The 24,172-nt window shown below is 53.9% G+C and overlaps 2 protein-coding genes and 1 long non-coding RNA gene across 8 annotated transcripts; 2 read left to right on the top strand and 1 right to left on the bottom strand.

Moving 5' to 3' along the window:
- Window positions 1-1,857: 1,857 nt before the first annotated feature.
- FLAD1 (flavin adenine dinucleotide synthetase 1) lies at window positions 1,858-10,248 on the top strand. Of its 6 annotated transcripts, none has more exons than XR_011390393.1 (9): window positions 1,858-1,996; window positions 2,475-2,697; window positions 5,238-5,982; window positions 6,650-6,797; window positions 7,197-7,264; window positions 7,346-7,535; window positions 8,655-8,733; window positions 9,840-9,913; window positions 10,030-10,248. XR_011390393.1 is itself a non-coding variant. In XM_008264363.4 (8 exons), the coding sequence occupies exons 2-8, from the start codon at window positions 2,617-2,619 to the stop codon at window positions 10,163-10,165; spliced, it is 1,473 nt and encodes a 490-aa protein (XP_008262585.1). In that variant the 5' UTR covers window positions 1,858-1,996; window positions 2,475-2,616; the 3' UTR covers window positions 10,166-10,248. The 6 variants fall into 6 exon arrangements, 2 of the variants coding, with proteins under 2 accessions (XP_008262585.1, XP_051714590.2); XR_011390390.1 differs by lacking the exon at window positions 1,858-1,996 and adding an exon at window positions 2,157-2,265 and having other exon boundaries at window positions 7,166-7,264; XR_011390392.1 differs by lacking the exon at window positions 8,655-8,733.
- A 216-nt stretch (window positions 10,249-10,464) lies between these two features.
- On the top strand, window positions 10,465-12,734 carry LENEP (lens epithelial protein). The gene is made up of 2 exons (XM_017345848.3): window positions 10,465-10,933; window positions 11,020-12,734. Exon 1 carries the CDS (start codon window positions 10,612-10,614, stop codon window positions 10,876-10,878), a length of 267 nt encoding a protein of 88 aa, XP_017201337.1. The 5' UTR covers window positions 10,465-10,611; the 3' UTR covers window positions 10,879-10,933; window positions 11,020-12,734.
- Window positions 12,735-13,674: 940 nt separating this feature from the next.
- LOC138850536 (uncharacterized) lies at window positions 13,675-16,108 on the bottom strand. Its single transcript, XR_011390394.1, has 3 exons — window positions 16,005-16,108; window positions 14,042-14,111; window positions 13,675-13,803 (listed from the first exon to the last, which is right to left on the bottom strand). It is a non-coding gene; the product is annotated as an uncharacterized lncRNA (long non-coding RNA).
- Between the last annotated feature and the right edge of the window lie 8,064 nt (window positions 16,109-24,172).

Here is a 24,172-nt window from a genome sequence, read left to right as displayed (position 1 = left end):
TCTAATTATATGCCCTGAAGTTTAATAATGAAGCTCAGCTCTTCGCTGATAATGAGGTTTATTTGAACATTGAGGTAATTGGTTTTTAATCTACTTTGAAGCAGACTTGCTGTCAAACATCTTCGGAAATATATATTTCACTCTGCTAGTCCGAGGTGGAGGTTATATGGGGACAACCTCATCTCATCAAAACAAATGAACTGTTTCTGACAGTCAGGGGGGTTGCCTTTAACGTAGCCCTGATATTTGAAGGGCACCCGAGTGAAGGGAGGAGGCTGTCGGCCACTGGCCGCGCGTGTGCTCCAGGTGCTGCCTGAGACTCCTGTGCGACTCAGTCCTCAGCCTGGGGGTGCTGTCAGTGGTTCTCGACTTTACTTGTACATTGGAATCACCTGGGGACCTTCACAAGTACTGACGCGGCCTGAGTCATTGCTAGACATGCTGACTGAATAGGTCTGGGGTGTGAACTGACGTAGGGACTTCTAGCATTTTTATGCAAGTAGTTATGAGCTTTGAGAAAACAAATGTGAAGTAGTTGCTTTAAGAAAACATATCACCAAAAACAGCTTACCCTTTGCTTTAGAAAACGGTAGTACAAAGTAAAGGAGCTTAATCTCCCTCTTCCCTGCCGCCATCCATTCATTCCTAGAAGAGTGGTTCTTCAGATGTCATTTCTGGACACAGGCTTCAACATCGCCTGAACATTTGTTACAGATGCAAATTCTTAGGCTCCTCCCTAGACCTACTGACTCCCAAAGGGAGGGGAGAGCCCCGCAGTGTTCAACAAGCTCTCCACCTGATCCTGGTGTGAACTTCATCTTGAGAACTCGTAGAGGATCAGAAGAGAATTGTTTGAGGGGGGGTCAAACGCTCACCTTTATCACCAGGATGCATGGATACTGTGCTCTTTATCATTAGGCAAGTCGCCTTGTTTGGAGTTCTGTTTTTTGAGAAAGAATGGTCTAGCAGCCTGGCTCCTCCATTCATGTGTTTTGTGGTTTCAGGCATCCCTTCACCTTTCTGAGCCTGTTCTCTGTCAAACAGAGATGTGATCCACAGGGATTTTGTAGGATAAAATGAGGCCAGGTGTGGTTCAGCACGCCTCCAAACAATGGCAGGAACTTTGGACAGGGCCCAGCAGCACCACACGGTGCTGGCATCCAAGCCTACTGAATCAGCATCTGCATTTTAAAGGTCCCCAGATGACTGATGTAAACATTACAGTTGAAGATGCACTTAAACCAAAAGCAACCGAAATGGGAATAAGCTAGGCTGCTGTGAGTCTAAGAGATACAGACACTCCCTACTCACTGCCTCATTCGGATCCACAAAACCAAAGACTGGGCAGGGAAAGGAGGGTTTGAACTAAGCACCATCTGGACAAGTTTGCTTGGCTTCATCGTTTACACTGGAGGCAAACGGAGCTTTCACACACCAACAGGCCGCCTACTCCACAGGCACTACCGGTCATCATTCTCAACTCCGGCTACAAAAATCAAATCCCTTCTGGAGCCGGTACCAGTCCCCGAGTCCTCAGCCCAGACGTGGTCATGGTGCATGAAAACGGGGAACGTAGGCACATGAGAAACTGACTACAGAGTGAGCGGAGGTTAGCATCCAGCCTCCCTCTACCTCCAGCTCCAGATGGAAGCGCCCCGAAGGCCTTAGGGCACCTCCAATCGCAGCTCATCCGCTCCGCTGAGCCGGCCCAGGCCCCGCCCTCCCCGCCGACTGAGGCCCGGCCCCCGCGTTTCCGGGCGGCTGTGACTATTTGGTTGTCGCCAATAACAACCCAGCATTGCTCCCGCTCGCTGGCTAGCGCCTGAGAGCGACAGTCAACTACACCAATGGAACCTTGAGAGAAGTCTAAGGGACAGCCCAAGTGACCAATCGCCATGAAGTACCTGTGGGGAGGGCGGGATTTTGAGTACGGAAGCTGTCCCGGGACATGAGGAAAGGAAAGAGGAAAACACCGGTGAAGGGGTAAAGCAGGCAGGTGAGAGCCGAGAAGAACTCAGTTTGAAAATTGGTGGGCAAAGAGGGGATTCCGGGCTAGAAAGGGTGCAGACGGCTGCAGGAAAAGGCTGCTGGATTCTGGTAGGGGGTGGAAGGGGAGAACGCATTTAAAGGAGCCGAGGCTCAGGTTGAGGCAGACGTTTAAAGGGGCCGACCCCCTGAACAGAAGAGACATTTAAAGGTGCAGATGCCCAAGATAGAGCAGACACTTGAGGAGACGGGCTCGGCTGACCCGAGACGTTTAAAGTGGTAGGTCATTTTAAGTAGGACAGTTTAAGCAGACTGGAGCCAAGTTTAGAGGACCTTTAAGAGTATGGGTAGGGGCTTGCGAACACGTTTGTTAGACGGGAATGAGGGAGTCGCTTGTCAGGGGTCTGGTTAGAGTAGACTGAGGGGCTTCCTCTAGGGAAGAACACGCTCTCCTGCTCTCTTCCCATTGTCCTTTCTGGTTCCTCCAGGTTCCCTCGACCCAGGACCCTGTTCCCAGGCTATGGCCCCCAGTGCCCTGTAGACCTGGCGGGCCTCCAGTGCTTGCGGCCCCTATTTGGGGGTCTGGGTGCCTACTGGAGGGCCCTGCAGAGGGGCAGAGAAGGCAGAACCATGGCATCTAGGGCTTCTGACCTTCCCCCGGGGCGCAGCGTGACGGCAGGCATCATCATTGTTGGAGATGAGATCCTCAAGGTTTGTCTGGGCTGGGACGTGGCGGGGGGTGGGGGTGGGGGTTGTCCTCAAGGGCCTGCTGCAGATCCCGTTGAGGGAGGCGAATCTGGGTGGGAGATTCTGTGCCGCAGCAGGATTCTGGACTGAGTCCAGCATACTGGAGGAACGGTGATCCTCATCCATTCAAAATTACTCTGTTGAAAAACTTGTAACAAAGCCCCTGCAATTTGCCCAGCATTATGATAGAAGGCAGAGGGGCCACCCAGCAGTGACAGCAAGCCCAAGTAAGCAACAGAGGTGCAGGTGCATGGGCTGTGTTTTTTTTTTTTTAAAGACTTTATTTATTTATTTGAGAGGTAGAGTTACAGACAGTGAGAGGGAGAGACAGAGAGAAAGATCTTCCTTCTGTTGGTTCGCTCCCCAAATGGCTGCAACAGCCGGAGCTGCGCTGATCCGAAGCCAGGAGCCAGGTGCTTCTTCCTGGTCTCCCATGCGGGTGCAGGGCCCAAGGACTTGGGCCATCCTCCACTGCCTTCCCGGGCCACAGCAGAGAGTTGGATTGGAAGAGAAGCAGCCAGGACTAGAACTGGCGCCCATATGGGATGCTGGCGCCACAGGTGGAGGATTAACCTGCTGCGCCATGGCATCGGCCCCAAGGCTGTATTTCTTTTTAAAGATTTGTTTGAAAAGCAGAGCAACAGAGAAATCTGCCATCCACTGACTAATACCCCAAATGGCTGTAACGGCTGGGGTTGGTCCTGGTTGAAGCCAGGAGCCTGGAACTCCATGGGTCTAGGAGACAAGAATGGCAGGGACCAAGCACTCGGCCATCTCCTGCTGCCTTCCCAGGCACATTAGCAGGGAGCGGGATCGGAAGCAGGGCAGCCAGGACTTGAACTATCGCTCCAATAGGGGATGCTGATGTTGCAGGCAGTGGCCTAACCCCCTGCGCCACAGCGCTTGTCCCAGTGTTCTGTATTCTTACAAGTTATATCCAGGCTATTTGAAAATTGTTCACAGCACTCAGCAGAGTGGATAAATAAGCTAGAAGGAAGGTGCTGGAATGGTCAGGAAGTCTTACTACAGGACACAGTAGGCGTTAGATTCTATGTTATAAGAGTAATATCAGTGCCTATCTTTTCAGAGCTTACCAGGGGCTGGCAGGGTGCTTATTACGTCACAAGCCTGGTTTTCCTAATTCTCACAATAACTCCATGCAATTGCTACTATTATTATGAATCTCAATTAGTGGGTTATTAAGCTGAGGCTCAGAGATGTTGAGAAGCTGGTCCAGTTACAGCCCTAGGAAGTGGAGGACATGGGATGCTGGCCTGATTTTCCCTTACTCTGAAACACAGTTTTTTTTGTTTTTTTTTTTTTTGTTTGTTTGTTTTGATTTGTTTATGGGGCTGGTGCTGAGGTGTAGCAGATAAAGCTGCCACCTGCAGTGCCAGCATCCCATATAGACTCCCGTTCAAGTACTGACTGCTCTTTTTCTGATCCAGCTCCACTATCGTCTGGGAAAGCAGTAGAAGATGGCCAAGTCCGTGGGCCCCTGCACTCACATGGGAGATCCAGATGAAGCTCCTGGCCCTGGCTTTGGATTGGCCTAGCTGCAGCCATTGCCACCAGCTGGAGAGTGAACTAGCAGATAAAAGACCTTTCTCTCTCTCTCTCTCTGCCACTGCCTCTCAAATAAATAAATATATCTTTTTTTTTCTTTCTTTTTTTTTTTTTTTTTTTTTAATATGAGAGGTAGAGTTACAGAAAGGGAGAGGGAGAGACAGAGAGAAAGGTCTTCCATCTGCTGGTTCACTCCCCAAATGGCCATAATGGCTGATCCAAAGCCAGGAGCATCTCCCGGGCCTCCCACATGGATGCAGAAGCCCAAGCACAAGGGCCATCTTCCTCTGCTTTCCCAGGCCATTAGCGGGGAGCTGGATTGGAAGCAGAGCAGCCGGAACTCAAACTGGCGCCCATACAGGATGCCGGCGCCTCAGGCAGCACCTCCTGTGCCACAGCACTGGCCCCTGGATCACAAGTTCTTAACCAGTCAATCCTCTGTGGGGAAGTAGAAGCAGATGGGGCTGGAAAAGAAGAGGGTGCGCGGCCTACACAGCCCCGGCTGCCTGCAGAGGAACGTGAACTTTCTCCTGTGCACAGCTGGAACCACAAATGGCTGCCGAGCCCCAAGCGCTGCAAGGACAGTGACACCTTAGGGAGGCTACTCAGCAGACACGGAGCAGAGCCCGTGCCCGGCCAGCAGGCTCTTGCCAGTGTCCGGGTGGAAGCTCCTGAGACCTGCCTGGTGGCAGCGAGGACAGGCCGGGAGACGTTTCCGAGGAGAGTTGGCAGGACGAAGGGCCTCAGCGGCCGTGGACAACAGCCGGGGGTACAGCGAGGCTGCGCCACGAGGGCTCGGAGCGAGGGCGCTGACACTGTCATGGGTCCCCCGAAGAACAGAGCACCCGTCATTAGGCAGGTGCAGCTGTCCCCTCCCTCTCTGCCCTTGGTCCCCAGAGCACTGACTGTCTCATCCTCCCCACCCCACCCCACCCCAGGGACACACTCAGGACACCAACACCTACTTTCTGTGCCGGACGCTGCGCTCCCTGGGGGTCCAGGTGTGCCGAGTCTCTGTCGTGCCTGACGAGGTCGCCACGATCGCCGCGGAGATCACCTCTTTCTCCAGCCGCTTCACGCACGTGCTCACCGCGGGCGGCATCGGCCCCACTCACGATGATGTGACCTTTGAGGCAGTGGCGCAGGCCTTTGGGGATCAGCTCAAGCCACACCCCGAGCTGGAGGCGGCCATCAAAGCCTTTGGAGGGGAGGGCTGGGAGAAGCTGTCGCTGGTGCCCTCCTCCGCCCGCCTGCATTACGGCACAGACCCTCGCACTGGCCGGCCCTTCCGCTTCCCGCTGGTCTCTGTCCGAAACGTCTACCTCTTCCCCGGCATTCCAGAGCTGCTGAGGCGCGTGCTGGAGGGGCTGAAGGAACTGTTCCAAAACACAGCTGTCCAATTCCACTCGCGGGAACTGTACGTGGCCGCCGCCGAGGCCTCTATCGCCCCCATCCTGGCGGAGGCCCAGGCCCACTTTGGGCATAGGCTCGGCCTGGGTTCCTACCCTGACTGGGGTAGCAACTACTACCAGGTGAAACTGACTCTAGATGCGGAGGAGGAAGGGCCCTTGGAGGAATGCCTGGCCTACCTGACTGCCCGCCTGCCCCAGGGGTCACTGGTCCCCTACCTGCCCAACGCGGTGGAGCAGGCCGGCGAAGCTGTGTACAAACTCGCTGAAGCAGGTAGGGGGACCTCCTGCGGGGAGGGGCAGCATGCACCAGGCCCCTGGTGCCACTCCAGGTCTCGGTCCACCAGAGTTGCTCAGGCTTCCTGTGGGCACAGGACGGGGTAGAAGAGGGCTGTTGTTTTTCATTCATTCTTCCAGTAAGTGTTGGCCTGCGTGCCTGCTGTCACCGGCACCGTGCTAGGTGTTGGGGATGTAGCTCAGCGGGGCAAATGCAGGCCCTGCTTCCACACAGCGGTGGTTTCACAAGGCAGGCAGGCATTAAACAGGTGAGCGTGCACCAGACGTGAGAGGAGAAGGGGACTCCACAGCAGGGAGGCCGCCTAGATCTAGGCCGGTGAGAGAGGCTTCTCTGGCAGGGCGGCCTAGGCGGTGAGGAGGACTTGGTCTGAGCAGGAGGTGGGTGAGAGCAAACAGCACGAAACAGGGCCCAGAAGGAAGTGTGGGGTTTAGGGGAATGGAAGGAAACCAAGACACACACCCCACGCAGGGGAAAGACCCTGAGACGGAGACAAGGTGAGGTGTGGCCAAGTAGTGAGCTAGGCAGACGAAAGCCTGAAGAGCTTGGGTCCTGGGAGAAGGGGGAAGGTAGCGCAGTGTGGCCCCACTGCCCTTTGACAGCCCTGGGTGTCCATCTGAGGCCCTCCCCCCCACCTGCCTGGCAGGGTCTTCTCTGGGGAAAAAGGTGGCCGGCGCCTTACAGACCATTGAGAGTGCCCTGGCCCGGTACAGCCTCACGCAGCTCTGCGTGGGCTTCAACGGGGGCAAGGACTGCACGGCCCTCCTGCACCTCTTCCACGCGGCTGTGCAGAGGTGAGCCCACCCGCTGGGGCGAGCCCCCGAGATCTGGAACCTACCTGGTCTGTCCTGGGAGGGAGGGAGAGAGGGCGGGAGGAGGCCACGGTGACCCAGCACTCCCACTGCCCCACGACACTTCCCGAGCACCTGCCGCATGCTGGGCCCATCCCCCACCACAGTCCTGTTGGGGAAGTGAAACAGGGGTGCGTGCTGAGACTTAAGAGGTGATGGATCAGAGTGGGCTTCCAGCGATAATGGGTGTGATGAAGAGGAGCCGAGGCGGGTATCTGCCCCAGGGCCCCAAGAGAACCACAAGCTCTCTGGAGAGCTGTTCCGTGTCCATGCTGGCAAGCCTGTGGATTCTTCCCCCCCACACCCCCCAGGAAGTTCCCTGACGTTCCAAAACCCCTCCAGATCCTGTACATCCGCAGCATCTCCCCGTTCCCTGAGCTGGAGCAGTTTCTGCAGGACACCATTAAGAGGTACTAGGGCCTGGAAGCTTGGGTTCCCAGGGAGGCTGGGCAGGGCCCGCTCCTGACACCCCACTTCTGGTCCTTCCTAAGGTATAACCTGCAGGTGTTGGAGGCTGAGGGCGACATGAAGCAGGCCCTGGGCGAGCTGCAGGCACAGCACCCCCAGCTGGAGGCCGTCCTGATGGGCACGCGCCGCACTGACCCCTACTCCTGTAGCCTCTGCCCTTTCAGTCCCACGGACCCAGGCTGGCCCTCGTTCATGCGCATCAACCCACTGCTGGTAATGGAAGAGCATGCGCCATTGCCCTGTCCGTCACGGCACCCTGGCTCCCCTGGGTGCGAGGCAAAAACCTGGGGCTTGAATGAAGGGCCCCCATCACCTGAGGGAGGCAGAGCTGTTGGTTCATTCATCCGTTCGATCAATACTTCTTGAGCACTAATTCACTAGCAAGCATCTGTGAACAGAAAAGCAGCCTGGACCTGTGCTATCCAATGCGAGAGCCAGGGACCATTATTTCTGCTTAAATTTTAATTAACTGAAATGAAATTGCTAAAGGCCACTTTAAAAGGATGAATTTGGGCAGGCATTTGCATAACAGTTAACACGTGGCTTGGGAGGCCCACACCCCGCATTGGAGTGGCCGGGTTCCCAGCACTGTCCCAGATTGCAGCTTCCTGCTGATTGCACTCTGGGAAGCAGCAGGTGATGGCTCAGGTACTTAGGTCCCTGCCACCCCAGGGAGACCTGGCCTGAGCACCTGGCTCTCAGCGTTAGCCTGGCCCAGCACTGGCTATTTCAGCCATTTGGAGAGTGAACCAGAAAAGGGGGGGTGTCCTCTCTCTCCCTCTCCCCGTGTGTGTCTCTCTGCCTTTCAAATAAATGAAAACAAACAAGTAAATAATGTAAAAAAAAAAAAAGATAAATTTTATGGCATATGAATTAGAGCTCAATTTTTTTTAAGATTTATTTTTTTGGAAGAGATCTACCATCTGTTGGTTCATTCTCCAAATGGCCACAACAGGCAGGACTGGGCCAGGCCAAATAAGAGCTAGGAACATCACACTGGTCTCACTCAAGGGTGGCAGGGACCCAAGTGCTTGGGCCATCATCCGCTGCCTTCCCAGGTACATTAGCAGGGAGCTGGATCAGAAATGGAGCATCTGGGACTCAAACTGGTGCTTTAAAAAAAAAAAAAAAAGATTATTTATTATGAAAGGCAAAGTTACAGAGAGAGGCAGAGGTGGGGGGGGGGGGCCTTCCACCTGCTGGTTCACACCCCAAATGTCCACGATGGCTGGAACTAGGCCAATCTGAAGCCAGGAGCCTGGAGCGTCTTCCAGGTCTCCCACGTGGGTGCAGGGGCCCAAGGTCTTGGGCCATCCTCCACTGCTTTTCCAGGCACATTAGCAGGGAGCTAGATAAGAAATGGAGCAGCTGGGACTGGAACCAGCACCCAGAGGAGATGCCAGCACCACAGGTAACGGTTTTATTCACTATGCCACAGTACTGGCCCCTCAGTGCCTTTTTTTTTTAAAGATTTTTTTATTGGCCGGCGCCGTGGCTCAATAGGCTAATCCTCCACCTGTAGCGCTGGCACCCCAGGTTCTAGTCCCGGTTGGGGCGCCGGATTCTGTCCCAGTTGCTCCTCTTCCAGTCCAGCTCTCGGCTGTGGCCTGAAGCACAGTGGAGGATGGCTCAAGTGCTTGGGCCCTACACCTGCATGGGAGACCAGGAGAAGCACCTGGCTCCTGGCTTTGGATCAGTGCGGTACACCGGCCACAGTGGCCATTTGGGGGGTGAACCAATGGAAAAGGAAGACCTTTCTCCATCTCCTGTCTAATTCTGCCTGTCAAAAAAAAAAAAAAAAAAAGATTTTTTATTTATTTATTTGACAGGTAGACTTACAGACAGACAGAGACAGGTCTTCCTTCCATTGGTTCACCCCCCAATGGCCTCCATGGCCGGCACTGTGCCAATCTGAAGCCAGGAGCCAGGTGCTTCCTCCTGGTCTCCCATGTGGGTGCAGGGCCCAAGCACCTGGGCCATCCTCCACTGCCTTCCCGGGCCACAGCAGAGAGCTGGCCTGGAAGAGGAGCAACCGGGACTAGAACCTCATGTCCATATGGGATGCTGGCGCCGCAGGAGAGGATTAACCAAGTGAGCCACGGTGCCGGGCCCCCTTCAGTGCTCTTGATACAGGAGGCCCATGTTGCTGTGGCCTGTTTTAAATACAACTAAAACAAGTTCTGCAGTTGTACTGGCCATGTTCCAAGTGACTACCAGTTAGACAGCAGAGGCACAGAACACTTCCATCATCTCAAAAAGTGGCACTTCACAGTGCTGTCTTAGACACGCCCCCCTCCCTTCCCACAGTTGCCCTCCAATGAGGGTGGATTGAGAGTAGGGAGAGTGACAGCCACCTTTCCTCTCTGCTTAGCGGGAGCAGGAGACAGCAGTCAAGTAGCAAGCCTTCCCCTGAGGCCGGGGTGGCAGAAGAGCCTTGGGTGGACCCCCTTTCCCCAGCAGGGGGTGGGGGTGGGACAGGGGAGTACTGGTGACTCCTCTGTGACTCTGCTCTCCCAGGACTGGAGCTACAGAAACATCTGGGACTTTCTGCGTCAGCTGTTTGTCCCCTACTGCATCCTGTATGACCGAGGGTAAGGCTGTCAGGGGAAGAGCCTGGGTGTGGGCAGGACAGGAGAGTGGTGGGATAGAAAGAGCTACCAGGAGAGCCCACCCAGCACACACCTGCCCTCCGCGTTCCCCATCCCAGGTACACATCGCTGGGCAGTCAAGAGAACACAGTACGGAACCCGGCCCTGAAGTCCCTGAGCCCAGGGGGACAGCCCAGCTACCGCCCAGCCTACCTACTGGAGAATGAAGACGAGGAGCGGAACTCCCGCATGTGACTCTGACCTCCCGCGGGTGCCCAGAGGGGCAGGAGGAGGCGTCCTGGGGTGTGACCTGTCAATAAACGGTGCCTCTCACTGTGCCTGCTGCTCTCCTGGTCTGTTCCTGCTGCGGGGGAAGAAGAGGCCGGAGCAGGCCCCAGGCTGCCAGTTCCAGGCTGGCTGTGCTCTCTGAGGGGCCCAGCAGGAGGGCAGGACACGCTGGCAAGGGGCTCTGGCTGATGGTTCTCCATGTCAGCCTCAGCAGGAGCCCACCAGAGGGCGGGCGCAGGAGTGGTAGCAGCCACTGGGAAAGGGGCAACGAGGCAGGACACCACCCACGCTGAGCTGGCCTGGCTGCCCTTCGGCTAGCCCCACCCTGTCCCTGTCCACAGGGGCTGACTCAGCCCTCTCCCAGGCCCAGAACTTTCCCTTTGCTAGACCCTGGGGCCTTTGTCTCTGCAGTCATGAGGCCTGAGGGGGAGGGGACAATGGTGATAAAAGGCACCCAAGGCCGCTCCCACCCCCTTCCTCAGAACTGCTCCCACATGCAGCTCCGGACACAGCCCCTAGCCCAGGTCCTGCCCTTCTCCCTCGGAGGGGTCCTGCGAGATGCTGGGCTCCGGGTGCCTGTCATTAAGATGGGCACAGGGTGGCAGAGCCTGCTGCAGACCCTGAAGGAAGTCGCCTACATCCTCCTCTGCTGCTGGTGTGTCAAGGAACTGCTGGATTAACGGCAGCGGGCACCTGCCTGTCCTCCCCAGGGGCACCCGGGCTGGCATCATGCAGGTGGGCAGGGGAGGGCAGACGGACGAGAGGCACGGCTTGGCTTCTGTGGCGGAGCCTGCCTCTCAACTCACCATTCTCTCCCTCAGCACGCAGCTGACCTGCATGGAGACTGCCGGGGCCAGCTGTTCACCACCACCACGGCTGGGCCACAGGCGACAAGCGCAGAGTGAAGTGTGCATCCCACTCTGAGTTGTGCCATCTGCCAGACCTGCCTTGCCGCCGGTGGGCACGAGCTCGGCCTGCTGGCTCAGACCCCAGTAAGACTGCAGCAGGACCTGGCTCTCCTCCAGGCTTGGCACAGTGAGCCCGCCCGCCCACTCGGAAGACGGTACCATGCTCTCTTCACACCAGGGACTGGCTGCCCTTGCGATCTCAGAATCACTGGAGTAGATGTGTAATAAATGGGTGTTGAGACCCCAAGTTCTAAGCATATGAAGGGGACTCAGACAAAGTGACTGTTGGAAGGGCCTTGGGGGCCGGGGTGCAGACCCCGCAGGAAACAGAGGAAGAGACTGGAAGCCATGTTGCCTGACTCACTGGTGCATGGGTGTGGAGAGCAGAGGGCAGAAAGGCCAGGTTCCTCCCCACCTGTGGCGGGTAGGGAGGGTTCCAGCTTGGGCGGGGTCCTCTCTGAGGCCCTGGGTGTTAGGATGGGGAACCCAGAGGACCCAGCCCTTTCTCAAACCGGAGGCCTGGTCTAGGCTGGGAGGGTTGTAGGGGAAAGCACCAGGCTGGTGCAAGTCCCCAGCTCATGGAGGAAGTAGGGCCCCATGAGCTGCAAGAGAAAGCACCTGTGTGGCCACACAGGGCCCTGAGGCTTATCAGCACAGCTCTGCCCAGACACACAGACAGCCGACTCCTGACTTCCCTCCCTGAACGACTCACAGTGGCAGGCGCACGCAGCCCGGACATGATGCTGCTCACGCTGACTCGCCCCCCACAGCCCCAGGGCTTGTTCAGCGTTGCCCGATCACCAGCCAGCATGCCCTGGCCCTTTTGGGGCCCACTTAGCTGCCCCCACATGTCCACCTTATCTCACCTGGGGTCCTGGCCTGGGAATGGTATTGGGGCCCCCCACCTCCGTCCCTGGACTAGGTCTGCCTCAGCCCTCTTCCTGTTAACTCTTCTCTGGGCTTTTCTTTTTGTAAAGGTGATACCTACCTGGAGTAAAGACTTCCTCATAGTAAACAGGTCTCCTGCCCCTTCCCCTCCCCCGCCCCCCCTTTCCCCTGGGGGTAACCATGGTTACAGATTTCTCTGTGAGCATTCCAAAGATAGTGTATGGGGAGACTGCATCTTCATTCATTCTCTCAACAGACATTATTGAGTGTCTACTACATGCCTGTTTGGGTGCTATGGATACAGCAGTGAACAAAACACATCCCTGTGCTTGTGGAGCTCACATTCAGTGAATGTAGGTGGGTGAAGACAGATGAACCAGAAACATTCAAAAGAAGGGGGGGAAGGTGCAAGCACTGTGGCAAAGCGGGTAAAGCCGCTGCCTGCAGTGCCAGCATCGCATATGGGCGCCAGTTCCAGTCCCGGCTGCTCCATTTCCGATCCAGCTCTCTGCTATGGCCTGGGAAAGCAGTAGAAGATGGCCCAAGTCCTTGGGCCCCTGTACCCACGTGGGAGACCCAGAAGAAGCTCCTTGGCTCCTGGCTTCGGATCGTTCTAGCTCTAGCTATTGTGGCCATTTGTGGAGTAAACCAGTGGATGGAAGATCTCTCTATCTCTCTCTCTCTCTGCCTCTGCCTCTCTGTAGCTCTGCCTTTCAAATAAATAATTTTTTAAAAAAGCATATAGGTATTATGAAGTGATAGAGACTGCAGAATGGAGCTGGGGGGGAAGGGCGGGGCAGGCTGTGGAGGGCCCAGGTAAGCACTTGAGCTTTGATGCCAAGAGAAATGCATGCGGGCAGGCTGCTGGGTGGGAACTGACTTTCCATGTACAAAGGCTCACCCTGGCTGCTGTGTTGAAAACAGGCATTGGAGGAGCAAGTGCCGGGTGTGAGAGACCTATTGGGAGGTAATGAGCATGAAACCGGCTGGACGTGTTGGTGGCTCTGACCCGGCTTACAGGAGCAGCAGCAGTGGTTAGAAGTGAGTGCATCCCGGGTCTCACTCTGTAATTGGTTAACACACTCCACACACTGCTCTCTCCGCACCTGGCTTTCTTCCCCGTAATGTGCCTGGCAGAAGACACAGGGTCCCACACCGCCAGTGCATTTAGCAATTGCCTGTTCTATACAGCAGCTTGGTACTCTGTAGCACTTGGTTTATTTCTATTCCCGGTAGCTCAGTGGCCCTCTTTAGACATTGCCGAGGTGCAGGTTGGTCCATGTCCTTGCCTGGTTCCTTCAGAGGCCTTGTCTACTCTCTGTGGGCACAGCGAGGTCACGAAGCCCAGCAGGGAGAAGTCGCAGGATTCACCTTCCCCTCTGACCCTGGGGCTTCTCCCTTGCAGCCTATACCCTGCTTGGCCAGGTCCAGCCCTTCCGTGACTCAGGCCTTGGCTTCCTGCCTTCCTGCCCTTTCTTATGTTCCACTCCCACCAAGCAGGGCAGTGCCTGGAGGTGGATCCTGGAGTCGGAGGTCTGGGCACCAGGGCCTTCACCGGGGGAGGGAGTGGCTGGCAAAGGCTTAGTGGACAGAATGGGGCTGTTCACTTGCAGTGTCGCCAAATGACCAGCCACAGCCAAGTCGCTCCGAGGAAAGCTTTATTTACTTGCGACAAATAAAGGAGACAGTGAGAAGGTCTGGTTCCCAAAAAGAAACTGCCTTCTCAAGAAGTAGTTGGCCAGGGCATTTATAGCAAAGGTTAGGGGCGTATCCAAGATGTAGCCAGCATCTGCTGCCTCCAGCAGGAACCTAAAGCAACAGACAGTCCTCATCCAGGGATGTTCAAAGACTCAGCCTGGCTTCTTGCAGCTTTAGTCCTTGTTTGTTGCAAGACCCTCCACCCTCTGAGGACAATGTTGCGAGATAAGCTTTCCTGCAACATTCTGTGAAACCCCACCCCCCACACCCTGCCCAGAGACCAGGAACTTAGAAACTGGCTCAGATTGTCTGCCCCTGTTCCAGTGTATCCTTTTTGCCTGAAACCTACCTCTCGGTGACACCAGCAAGTCAACAGTACCACAAGGTGTTTAGAAGATCCCTTATCTCGTCATCAGTGCCTGCTCTCCGGGAAGAACAGTTTTAGGTTGACATGGGCCCCTAAGAGTATCTCTCAGAAAGCTCAGCGCAAGTTCGGGAGCCTTCTTCACTTGAGTATGGTGAAGCCAACAGGTCACATCTTGTAATTTAAAAGAACGTGCTGGGGCCAGCATTGTGGCTTAGTGGGTAAAGCCACCATCTGCAATGCCAGCATCCCGTACAGGTACCAGCTTGTGTCCTGGCTGCTCCACTTCTGATCCAGTTCCCTGCTAATGTGCCTGGGAAAGCAGTAGAACAGAACCCAAATGCTTGGGCCTCTGCAGCCACATGGAAGACTGGGAAGTAGCCCCGGTTCCTGGCTTTGGCCTGGCCCAGCCCTGGCTGTTGTGGCCATCTGGGGAGTGAACCAGCAGATGGAAGACCTTTTTCACTCTGGACTCTGCTTTTCAAATAAACAAATAAATCTTTAGGGGAAAAAAAAAAAAAAAAAGACGTGTTTAGCAGAACCGAGTGCAGTGCTGTCCCGATGGGATTTAGCTGATCTTGAGGTAACCCAATTTCCAAGTCTTGATGTGAACCCAATCTCTTGGTTCCTATGGGAGGAGCTTTATCTCAACAGAGGAGGGTGGGTTCTTGTTTGCTCATCAGTTAAAAGCAGTCACCACCTGCCTGAGTTGTGTTATAGGTCTTCCTGTTCTCTTTTCCACATGTGGGCAGCTCCAGGGCCAGCCACACTGGGAAAGGGTCTCCCATAGGGCAACTCCAACGTGCTGAGGCTGGTTTTCTTTTGGGGGCTGCTCTAACGCAGGTTAAGGCACTGGGTAAGAGCTTCAGGCAATTTTCAGGAGCTTCCTGGCCAATTTTAGCTAAGGTTCTCTTTGCGGTTTGATTGTTTCTCTTGGTCTCCCCAGACAACCAGGGCCTCCAGGAGCCTGGCTTTTCTAACTCAGCCCTGAAGCCTGGGACACAATCCGTTGCCACCTTCTACCGTCCTGAGCAGAGCAGATCTCAGGATAATTTCTCTTAGTAGGGTTTTCATGACTTTTCAGTTCAGCAGAGGGAGGCTTCTATCCACCCAGTAAATGTGCTACAACCCTTAGGAAGCATTTAAATCCCCCTGAGCTGAAGATAGAACCATGAAGTTAACCTGCAAGGTAGCCCTGCCTCCATACCACTTTGGGTAGTGAAGGGCTTAGAAGGCCTGGTCTATAGAGCCTTTTATTTATTTATGTATTTATTTATTTATTTGAAAGACAAAATGACAGAGAAGCAGAAAAATTTTCCTTTTGCTGGCTCATTCCCCAGATGGCTGCAACGGCCAGGCCTGGGCCAGGCTAAAGCCAGGAATTCCATCCAGGTCTCCCAGGTGGATGGCAGGAGCCCAAGGACTTGGGCCATCTTCCACTGCCTTCCCAGGCGCATTAGCAGGGAGCTGGATTGGAAGTGGAGCAGCCAGACTGTACCACAATGCCAGCCCCTCAAACTGGCACTCTGATGTGGGATACCAGCATCACAGGCAATGGCATAACCTGCTGCACTACAATGCTGGCCCCTTAAAATAGTTATTAATTAATTTACTTGAAAGAGTGATGGAGAGAGAGAGAGAGACATAGCATCTTCCATCCACTGATTCAACTCCCCAAATGCCCACAACAGTCAGGGCTGTTCTAGACTAAAGTCAGGAGCCCAGAGCTCCATCCTGGTCTCCCATTACTTTAGCTATCATCTACTGCCTTCCTAGGCACATAAGTAGGAATATGGATCAGAACCAGAGCAGCTGGGACTCAAACTGGCACTCCAATATGGCATTACCCACTGTACCACAACACTGTCCCTATACATTATTTTTATGGCCGTAGGTGCATTGTTTTCTATTTTATCCACCAAGTCCTCCATCCCTGGGGTTTGATTACCTTAAGTGGTCATTCATACATTTTGTCTTTTCTCAACCTTTCCTGCAGCCTCTCAGGGTGCACATTAGCAGGAAGCTGGAATGGGAGGCAGGCTGGCACTCGAGCCCAGGCACTTCAATATGGGATACAGGTATCCCAAGTAGCATCTTGTCAAAAGCCTACCTCCATCATAATGGATGACATCACAGGCACACTTAATAATAGCCCGCTGGTGGGCATTTGGCACACTGGTTGAGACACCACTTGGGATGCCCACATCACACATCAAAGTGCCTGGGCTGAAGCCCAGCTCTGTGCCAGAATCTGCCTTCCTGCTAACACACAGGTGATGGCTCAAGTACTTGGGTCCCTGCCACCCATGCCAGGGACCCAAATTGACTTCCAGGCTCCTGGCTTCATTCAGCCTGGTCCAGCCCTGGCTGTTGCAAGCATCTGGGGAGTGAACTAGCAGATGGAGGATCTCTCTCTCTCTCTCTCTCTCTCTCCCCACCTTCCAAATATATAATACATGATTATTTTAAAAAATTCCAGGACTGGGGCTGGTGCTATGGCGTAGTATGTAAAGCTGCCGCCTGCAGTGCTGGAATCCCATGTGGCCTGGGAAAGCAGTAGAAGATGGCCAAGTCCTTGGGCTCCTGCACCCTGTGGGAGACCCGGAAGAACCTCCTGGCTGCTGGCTTCGGATTGGCGCAGCTCCGCCCGTCGCGGCCGTCTGGGGATGCAGCAGCAGCAGCAGCAGAGTTGGTCCCTTTTATGGCCTCAGAGCCTCCTCTGCAATGTCCTCGCAGTGTCCGCCAGCTATTTCTTCCACAGCTTGGAGCAGCCGGAGAATTCCTTTATCATATTTAATTCTGTTAGCTGACACAAGGGGTCCATTTGCGTGGGTGTCACCAAGTAACTGGGCTCCCGTGGGAGCTGCTCAGAGGAAAGCCGCACTTCCCGTGACAAGGGGACAGTGGGAAGTGGCGTTCCTACAGAAACCGTTCTCTGGAGGAGCGCGCAGCTAGGGCTTTTTCAGCAAGGGTTAGGGGAGCAGTCCAGAGTGGAGCAAAGAGGGAAGGGGCGTGCCCTTCCTCTTCAAACAAGACGCGTCTCCACACACTGTTTGTCCAACACGGGATTCAGGCTGGTTTCTTGCAGTTTTCCTGTGCCCCTGTGAATGCGGAGCTGTAAGAGCAGCTTCCCCGAGCATCCTCTGAGAAACAAAGTGCTGCAGAGGCTCTGTCCACGCTCCAGTGCCCCCTTCCTACCCAGTCCTGCACCCTTGGTTACAGTCTGCGTTCAGCATTTAGGAGCCCTTTCTTGCCAAATGGCTCTGTGAGCATGGGCCACAGAGAAGGCATACCTACAGTCAGTATCGACTATTAAAGTCTTTCCCGGGGCCGGTGCTGTGGCATGGCAACTGAGACCGCCGCCTGCACTGCCGGCATCCCATATGGGCGCCTGTGCAAGTCCTGGCTGCTCTATTTCCGGTCCAGCTCTCTGCTGTGGCCTGGGAGGACAGTGGAGGATGGCTTGGGTCCTTGGGCCCCTGCACCCACATGGGAGACCCAGAAGTTCCTGGCTCCTGGCTTCAGATCAGTGCAGCTCCAGCCATTGCGGCCATCTAGGGAGTGAACCATCGGATGGAAGACCTCTCTTTCTCTTTCTCTGTCTCTGCCTCTCTGTAACTCTGCCTTTCTGGTAAGTAAAAAAAAAAAAAAAAAATTTAAAACAAACAAACAAAGTCTTTCCCAAGTTCTCGTGCTCTAGTTAGGGTTATTATTTTTGTCTTTAGCGCAGATGTCTCTGGAGATGCATGGCTTCAACAGTTCCGTGTAAGTCATGATTACATACCCCGCTTTCCGTTGACCATTTGCCATAAACCCGCAACCATCTACAAAATATATTTCTTCTACATTATGCAGACATTATGCAGAGGTTTACTTCCTTATTTATTTGAAAGGCAGAATTAAAGAGGGAGAGATGTTCTATCCACTGGTTCACCCCCCAAATGGCTACAATGGTCAGGGCTGGGCCAGGCCAAAGCCAGGAGCCTGAACTCCATCTGGGCCTCCCATATGGGTAACACAGCCCCAAGCACCTAGGCCATCTTCCACTGCTTTTTCAGGCTCATTGGCAGAGAGCTGGATCAGAAGTGGAGCAGCTGAGACTAACCGGCACCCATATGGGATGTTGGTACTGCAGGTGGCAGCTTTACCTGCTGCACTACAGTGCCAGCCCCCAGCTTTTCTGCTTCTTTTTTTTTTTTTTTTTTTTTTTTTTTTTTTTTACAGGTAGAGTTATAGACAGTGAGAGAGAGAGAGAGAGAGAGAGAGAGAAAGGTCTTCCTTCCTTTGGTTCACCCCCCAAATGGCCGCTATGGCCGGCGCTGCGCTGATCCAAAGCCAGGAGCCAGGTGCTTCTTCCTGGTCTCCCATGCAGGTTCAGGGGCCCAAGCACTTGGGCCATCCTCCACTGAGCTCCTGGACCACAGCAGAGAGCTGGACTGGAAGAGGGGCAACTGGGACTAGAACCTGTCGCCCATATGGGGTGCCGGTGCCTCAGGTGGAGGATTAACCAAGTGAGCCATGGCACCGGCCCTTCCTGCTTCTTTAATCAGCAAACTGGTGGCTGTAACTGCCAGCCAAGCAGGGTGACCATCCCTGGAATGCAGTATTTAATGGTTGAGAAAATTAAGCTTCCACTTGTCTTAATGGTCCCAACATTTGGGTCAGGATTCTCACCTCAGATCCTTCTCTTTCACATATATTCAAGTCAAAGGGCTCTCTTGATCACGTGATTCCAAAGCAGAGATTTCTAACAAGAGTTATCTTAGGGTCCGGCACTGTGGCATAGCAGGTAAAGCTGCCACCTGCAGTGTCGGCATCCCAAATCGGCACAGGTTCGAGTCCCAGCTGCTCCACTTCCAATCCAGCTCTCCCCTATGGAAAGCAGTGGAGGAAGGGCCAAGTCCTTGGGCTCCTGTACCCACGTGGGAGATCCACAAGAAGCTCCTGGCTCCTGATCAGCCCAGCTATGGCCATTGCAGCCGTCTGAGGAGTGAACCAGTGGATGGAAGACCTCAGACCTCTTTCTTTCTCTCTCTCTGCCTTTCAAATAAAGTAATTAATTTAAAAACAAAGAGAAAGAGAGCTCTCTTATTCCTTAAACTCTTCTAGACCTGATCACATTGTTTACCCAGTTAAAGGGATCAGCTTCCTTTCTTTTAATAAGCTGTAAAGTGGTTTTGCTGTTAGACCAAAGTTGGGTATCCAAATCCAACAGAAATCAGCCATCCCTAAGAGTTCCTGTTATTGTTTTCTGGTCTTGGATAGAGCCAAGTTACAAATTTCCATTTTGCCATCTTGCAGTAGGCTTCACAGTTCTTGGGACCTTTTTTTTTTTTTTTAAGATTTATTTATTTATTTATTTATTTATTTGAAAGGCAGAGTTACAGAGAGAGAGAGAGATCTTTCATCTGCTAGTTCACTCCCCAAATGGCCACAACAGCTGGGGCTGGGCCAGGCTGAAGTCAGGAGCCTGGAGCTCCATCTGGGTCTCCCACATGGGTGCAGGGGCCCAAGCACTTGGACCATTTTCTGCTGCTTTCCCAGGTGCATTAGCAGGGAGCTTGATCAGAAGTGGAGCAGCCCGGACTCGAATAGGCATTCATGTGGGATTGTGGGATGCCAGCATCACAGGTGGTAGCTTAACCCCTGCACCGCACCAGCTGCCCCTGTGCCTTTGATACCTATGTCCTCTCTCTGCCAGACGATTCAGTGTCTGGATGATGTCTGTAATCGGAAGACTCCTTTGAGGGGCTTGTGATAAGAATGTCATCCACATATTCTAAGACTGTCCCTTTTTCCAACTCTAGTCTCCTCAAGTCTTCACTCAAACTTTTCCTGAAAACTGTAGAATTTTAGAACCTTATGTAGTAGAATAGTCCAACAACACTGCAGCTTCTGGTGAGTCTGGGGGTCTTTCTGCTCAAAAGCAAATAACTTAAGATTCAGGGTCTAGGGGATGCAAAAGAACACATGCTCCAAGTCCAGGACAGTAGATGCCTGCCACCCCTGGCAACGTGGACAACAGGGTATAGGGGCTGGGTAATACGGCATGGATGTCCTGAACTGCTTCGTTCACAGCCTTCAAGCCCTGTACAAACCTACACTTACCAGCCCCCGGGCCCTTGCAGACAGTACAGGAGAAGCAAAGGGATTTACAGGGCCGATGAGGCCCCGACTGAGGAGTGCTTACAGCCACTAAGATTCCAGTGATCGCTTCGGGCCTCTGAGCAGCCTGCTTGACCCAAGACCAGTGGCCAGTCTTCTTTAGTGTTAGTTTTACAGGTTGGCTGTTGCCAGCCTGCCACCTGACCCTGGGCCCATCCTTCTGTTTTGACCCCAGCTGAAATACTCTCTGGAATGGTTTCAGGATCCCAAGGCACCTTGTGGAGGAGAGCTGAGAATTCTGCTCCCCGGCTCTTGGGGCCTTGCATGGGGCTTGACTTGATTTAAATACCCAGCAGCACCCAGCCCAGCTCCACAGCCCTTCCTAAGGATGGAATGAGAGATTCAGGAATGTATGGAAATGAGAAGTCAGGACTTCAGGGCCCACTTTAGAGGTCAGAAACTCCAGAAATCTAGGGCCGGTGTTGTGTTATAGTAGTTTAAGCTGCCACCTGAGATGTCGGCATCCCTTAGGGGCACTGGTTTGTGTCCTGGCTGCTCCACTTCAGATCCAGCTCCCTGCTAATGTACCTGGGAAAGCAGGAGAAGATGGCCCAAATCCTCGGGCTCATGCACCCACATGGGAGACCCAGAAGAAGCTCCTGGCTCCTGGCTTCAGCCCAGCCAGCCCTGGCCATTGCAGCCACTTGGAGAGTGAATCAGTGGATAGAAGCACTCTCTCGCACTCGCTTGCTCTCTCTCTCTCTCTCTCAATCTGCCTTCCAAATAAATAATCTTTGAAAAAAGAAACTCCAGAAATCTTTCCCTGATTTTATGTTACTCTCATTTAGAAAGAGAGCCCTTCTTGACAGTCAATACAGAGTACATGGCTCCAGTGTCAAACAAAAACCTGTTTCTTCCCTTCTTTTTCTAGGGTATCTCAAGGCTTCTCAGGGGATCTCTGGATTTTACTACGAGGAACCAATCGGATAGCCCCTAGCCCCAGTGGCCTCCTGGGAGCTGAGAGGAACCAGCTTTGCCCTGAGCCCTCTCTCCCCAGGGATGACCTGGACACCCCCATTTCCGGTTTCCTGCCTACTTGTACTGCGCACACTGGCCAGGCCCTCACTTAGCTGGTGGCCTATTATTGGTCCCACACTGGGGGCTGCTGTTTCTCACCTTGGTGTCTTCCCTCATCCACCTGGGTTACCTGGAGCCGGCTGGAGAGCAATGGCCAATAAAGCCGCCTGCCTTTGCCTTGCTTGTCTTACCTTAAAGGTAATCTCTGTCAGTTCTCAGCAATTAGTCTCTGGACCAACAGCCGATTTCTGAAGCTTTCTCTGGTTGTCCAGAGCACTATATAGGAAGCAGATGCTTAGAACAACCCGGCTTCCGGGGGTTTCAGGGTCCCAAGCAGACTGTCCAAGCACCCACTCAGCCTCCAGAAGGGCAGACAGTTTCCTACTGATTTATTCCATTTTGAGGGGGACCTGCTTACCTCCTGCATGCCTAGTAAAATATTCCTAAACTGCCCTATCCTCTGGAGACCCTTTGGTTGGAGCCATCTTTGGAACTCATCTTTCCGGTGGGCTGGCAGCTATTTGTCAGCTTCCTCCCTGGCCTTGGTTAGCATGCCCGGCTTCGCTTCTGCTGTCATGGGGCTGGTCACTAAACTCTGAATACCCGGTCCAGCATTGTGACACAGCAGGTTAAGCTACCCGCTGCAGTGCTGGCATCCCACATGAGTACAGGTTCGCGTCCCAGCTGTTCCATTTCCAATCCAGCTCCCTGCTAATGTGTCTGGGAAAGCAGAGCATGATGGCCCAAGTGCTTGGGCCCCTGCCACCCACATGGAGACCAGGATGGAGTTCCAAGCACCTGGCTTCTGGCTGGCCTAGCCTTAGCTGCTGAAACCATTTGGGGGAGTGAACCAACAGATGGAATCTCTCTCTCTCTCTCTCTTTCTCTCTGTGTGTGTGTGTGTGTGTGTGTGTGTGTTTCTCTGTTTCTCCCTCTTTCTCTGCACCTCTGCCTTTCAAATAAATAAAACTTTAGAGAAAAAAAAAGTCTGAATATCTGCCCCGGTGGGATTATGAGCTGTACAAGTTCCAAGTGCCCTTTATTGGTGACAGGAGTTCCTCAGGGTTGGCTCTCAGGCCTTTAACATGAGCCTTCTAGGTATGCAAGTCAGAGGCAGTGAATGGCATGGACAACTGTTAATCACCCTCCTTCATGGCTGGCGCTGCAGCGCAGTGGCGCAGTGGGTTAATGCCCTGGCCTGAAGCTCCGGCATCCCACATGAGTGCCAGTTCGAATCCCGGCTGCTCCACTTCCTGTCCAGCTCTCTGCTATGGCTTGGGAAAGCAGTAGAAGATGGCCCAAGTCTTTGGGCCCCTGCACCCACATGGGAGACCACGAAGAGGCTCCTGGCTTCTGGCTTCGGATCAGCACAGCTCCGGCTGTTGCGGTCATTTGGGGAGTGAACCATTGGATGGAAGACCTCTTTTTCTGCCTCTCCTCTCTCTGTGTAACTCTGATTTTCAAATAAATAAATAAATCTTAAAAAAAAAAAATGGCCGGCGCCGTGGCTCACTAGGCTAATCCTCCGCCTTGCGGCGCCGGCACACCGGGTTCTAGTCCCGGTTGGGGCGCCGGATTCTGTCCTGGTTGCCCCTCTTCCAGGCCAGCTCTCTGCTGTGGCCAGGGAGTGCAGTGGAGGATGGCCCAAGTGCTTGGGCCCTGCACCCCATGGGAGACCAGGAAAAAGCACCTGGCTCCTGGCTCCTGCCACCGGATCAGCGCGGTGCGCCGGCCGCAGTGCGCCAGCCGCGGCGGCCATTGGAGGGTGAACCAACGGCAAAGGAAGACCTTTCTCTCTGTCTCTCTCTCTCACTGTCCACTCTGCCTGTCAAAAAAAAAAAAAAAAAAAAAAAAAAAAACCTCCTTCCCCACCTGGCCTCTGACAGCAGAGCACACACGCCTCTCCCACGCGGAGCACTGAGCGCAGGCCTGTGCACTGGGAGCAGGGTGCTGACCACGCTGCCCCGTAGCGAAGGCCAGGTGTAGTCAGAGGAACAGGCTGGAGGTTTTTGGAGCTCCCCAGTGCTCGGAGCCAAGCACAGGCTCAGGGCTCGGTGTACAGGTGGCCCTGCTCTGCTTCTCCTTACCGGTTTGAGAGACCCTCCCCCCTTCCTCAAGGAGACCCTAGAATTCCCTTTGGGTTTAGGAGGGGGAGCATTGGGTTTTATTTGTTTTGTTTTCAATTTTTTTTAATGTTTATTAATTTATTTTTATGTGCTTGAAAAGCAGCATGATATAGAGAGTGACAGAGAGAGAGAAAAATGGGGGAGAGGAGAGAGAGAAAGAGAGAGAAAGAGAGAGAGAGAGAGAGAGATCATCCGTCTGCTGGTTCACTTCACAACAGCCAGGGCTGGGCCAGGCTGAAGCCAGGAGCCAGGAGCACCATCCTGTTTTCCCACGTGGGTGCCGGGGGCCCAACCACTGCAGCCATCATCTGCTGCCTCCCAGGCACATTAGCAGGAAGCTGGATTGGAAGCTTGGAGCAGCCAGGCTCTCCGGATATGAAATGCAGGTATCCCAAACAGTAGCTTAATCCATTGCACCACAATGCCTGCCCGCTGGTGTTCACATTCGCCAAAGGTTAGACAATTAATTATTAGAGTGGCAATCTCAAGTTTATCACCCCTCCATTCCACAAGGTGCTGAGCAGAAAGGGGTCCAGGTGGCCACTCTACCTTTGGGATTTTCAGGTCAGCAACTCAGGATCGCTAGGCCCTGAGCAAAACGTCCCACGCTGACAGGGCAAAGCAAGTAAGGAGGCTGTGAGAGGATTTAGTTCCCGAAAAGAAACTGTCTTGGGGAGACGCAGCTTGCCAGGGCTTCTGTCGGCAGGGTTAGGTGAGCAGGCGATGAAGGGCCCTCCCGCTCGTACAATGTAACCGGTGTACATCTTCATTCACTGTATGCCCAGTAAGCAGCAGAGAGCTGATGTCA

The sequence above is a fragment of the Oryctolagus cuniculus genome, chromosome 7 (genome assembly GCF_964237555.1).
Source record: "Oryctolagus cuniculus chromosome 7, mOryCun1.1, whole genome shotgun sequence".
Classification (NCBI taxonomy): Eukaryota; Metazoa; Chordata; class Mammalia; order Lagomorpha; family Leporidae; genus Oryctolagus; species Oryctolagus cuniculus.
Note: the sequence above shows the minus strand (reverse complement) of the source record. Positions and strands in the feature narration are given on the sequence as shown.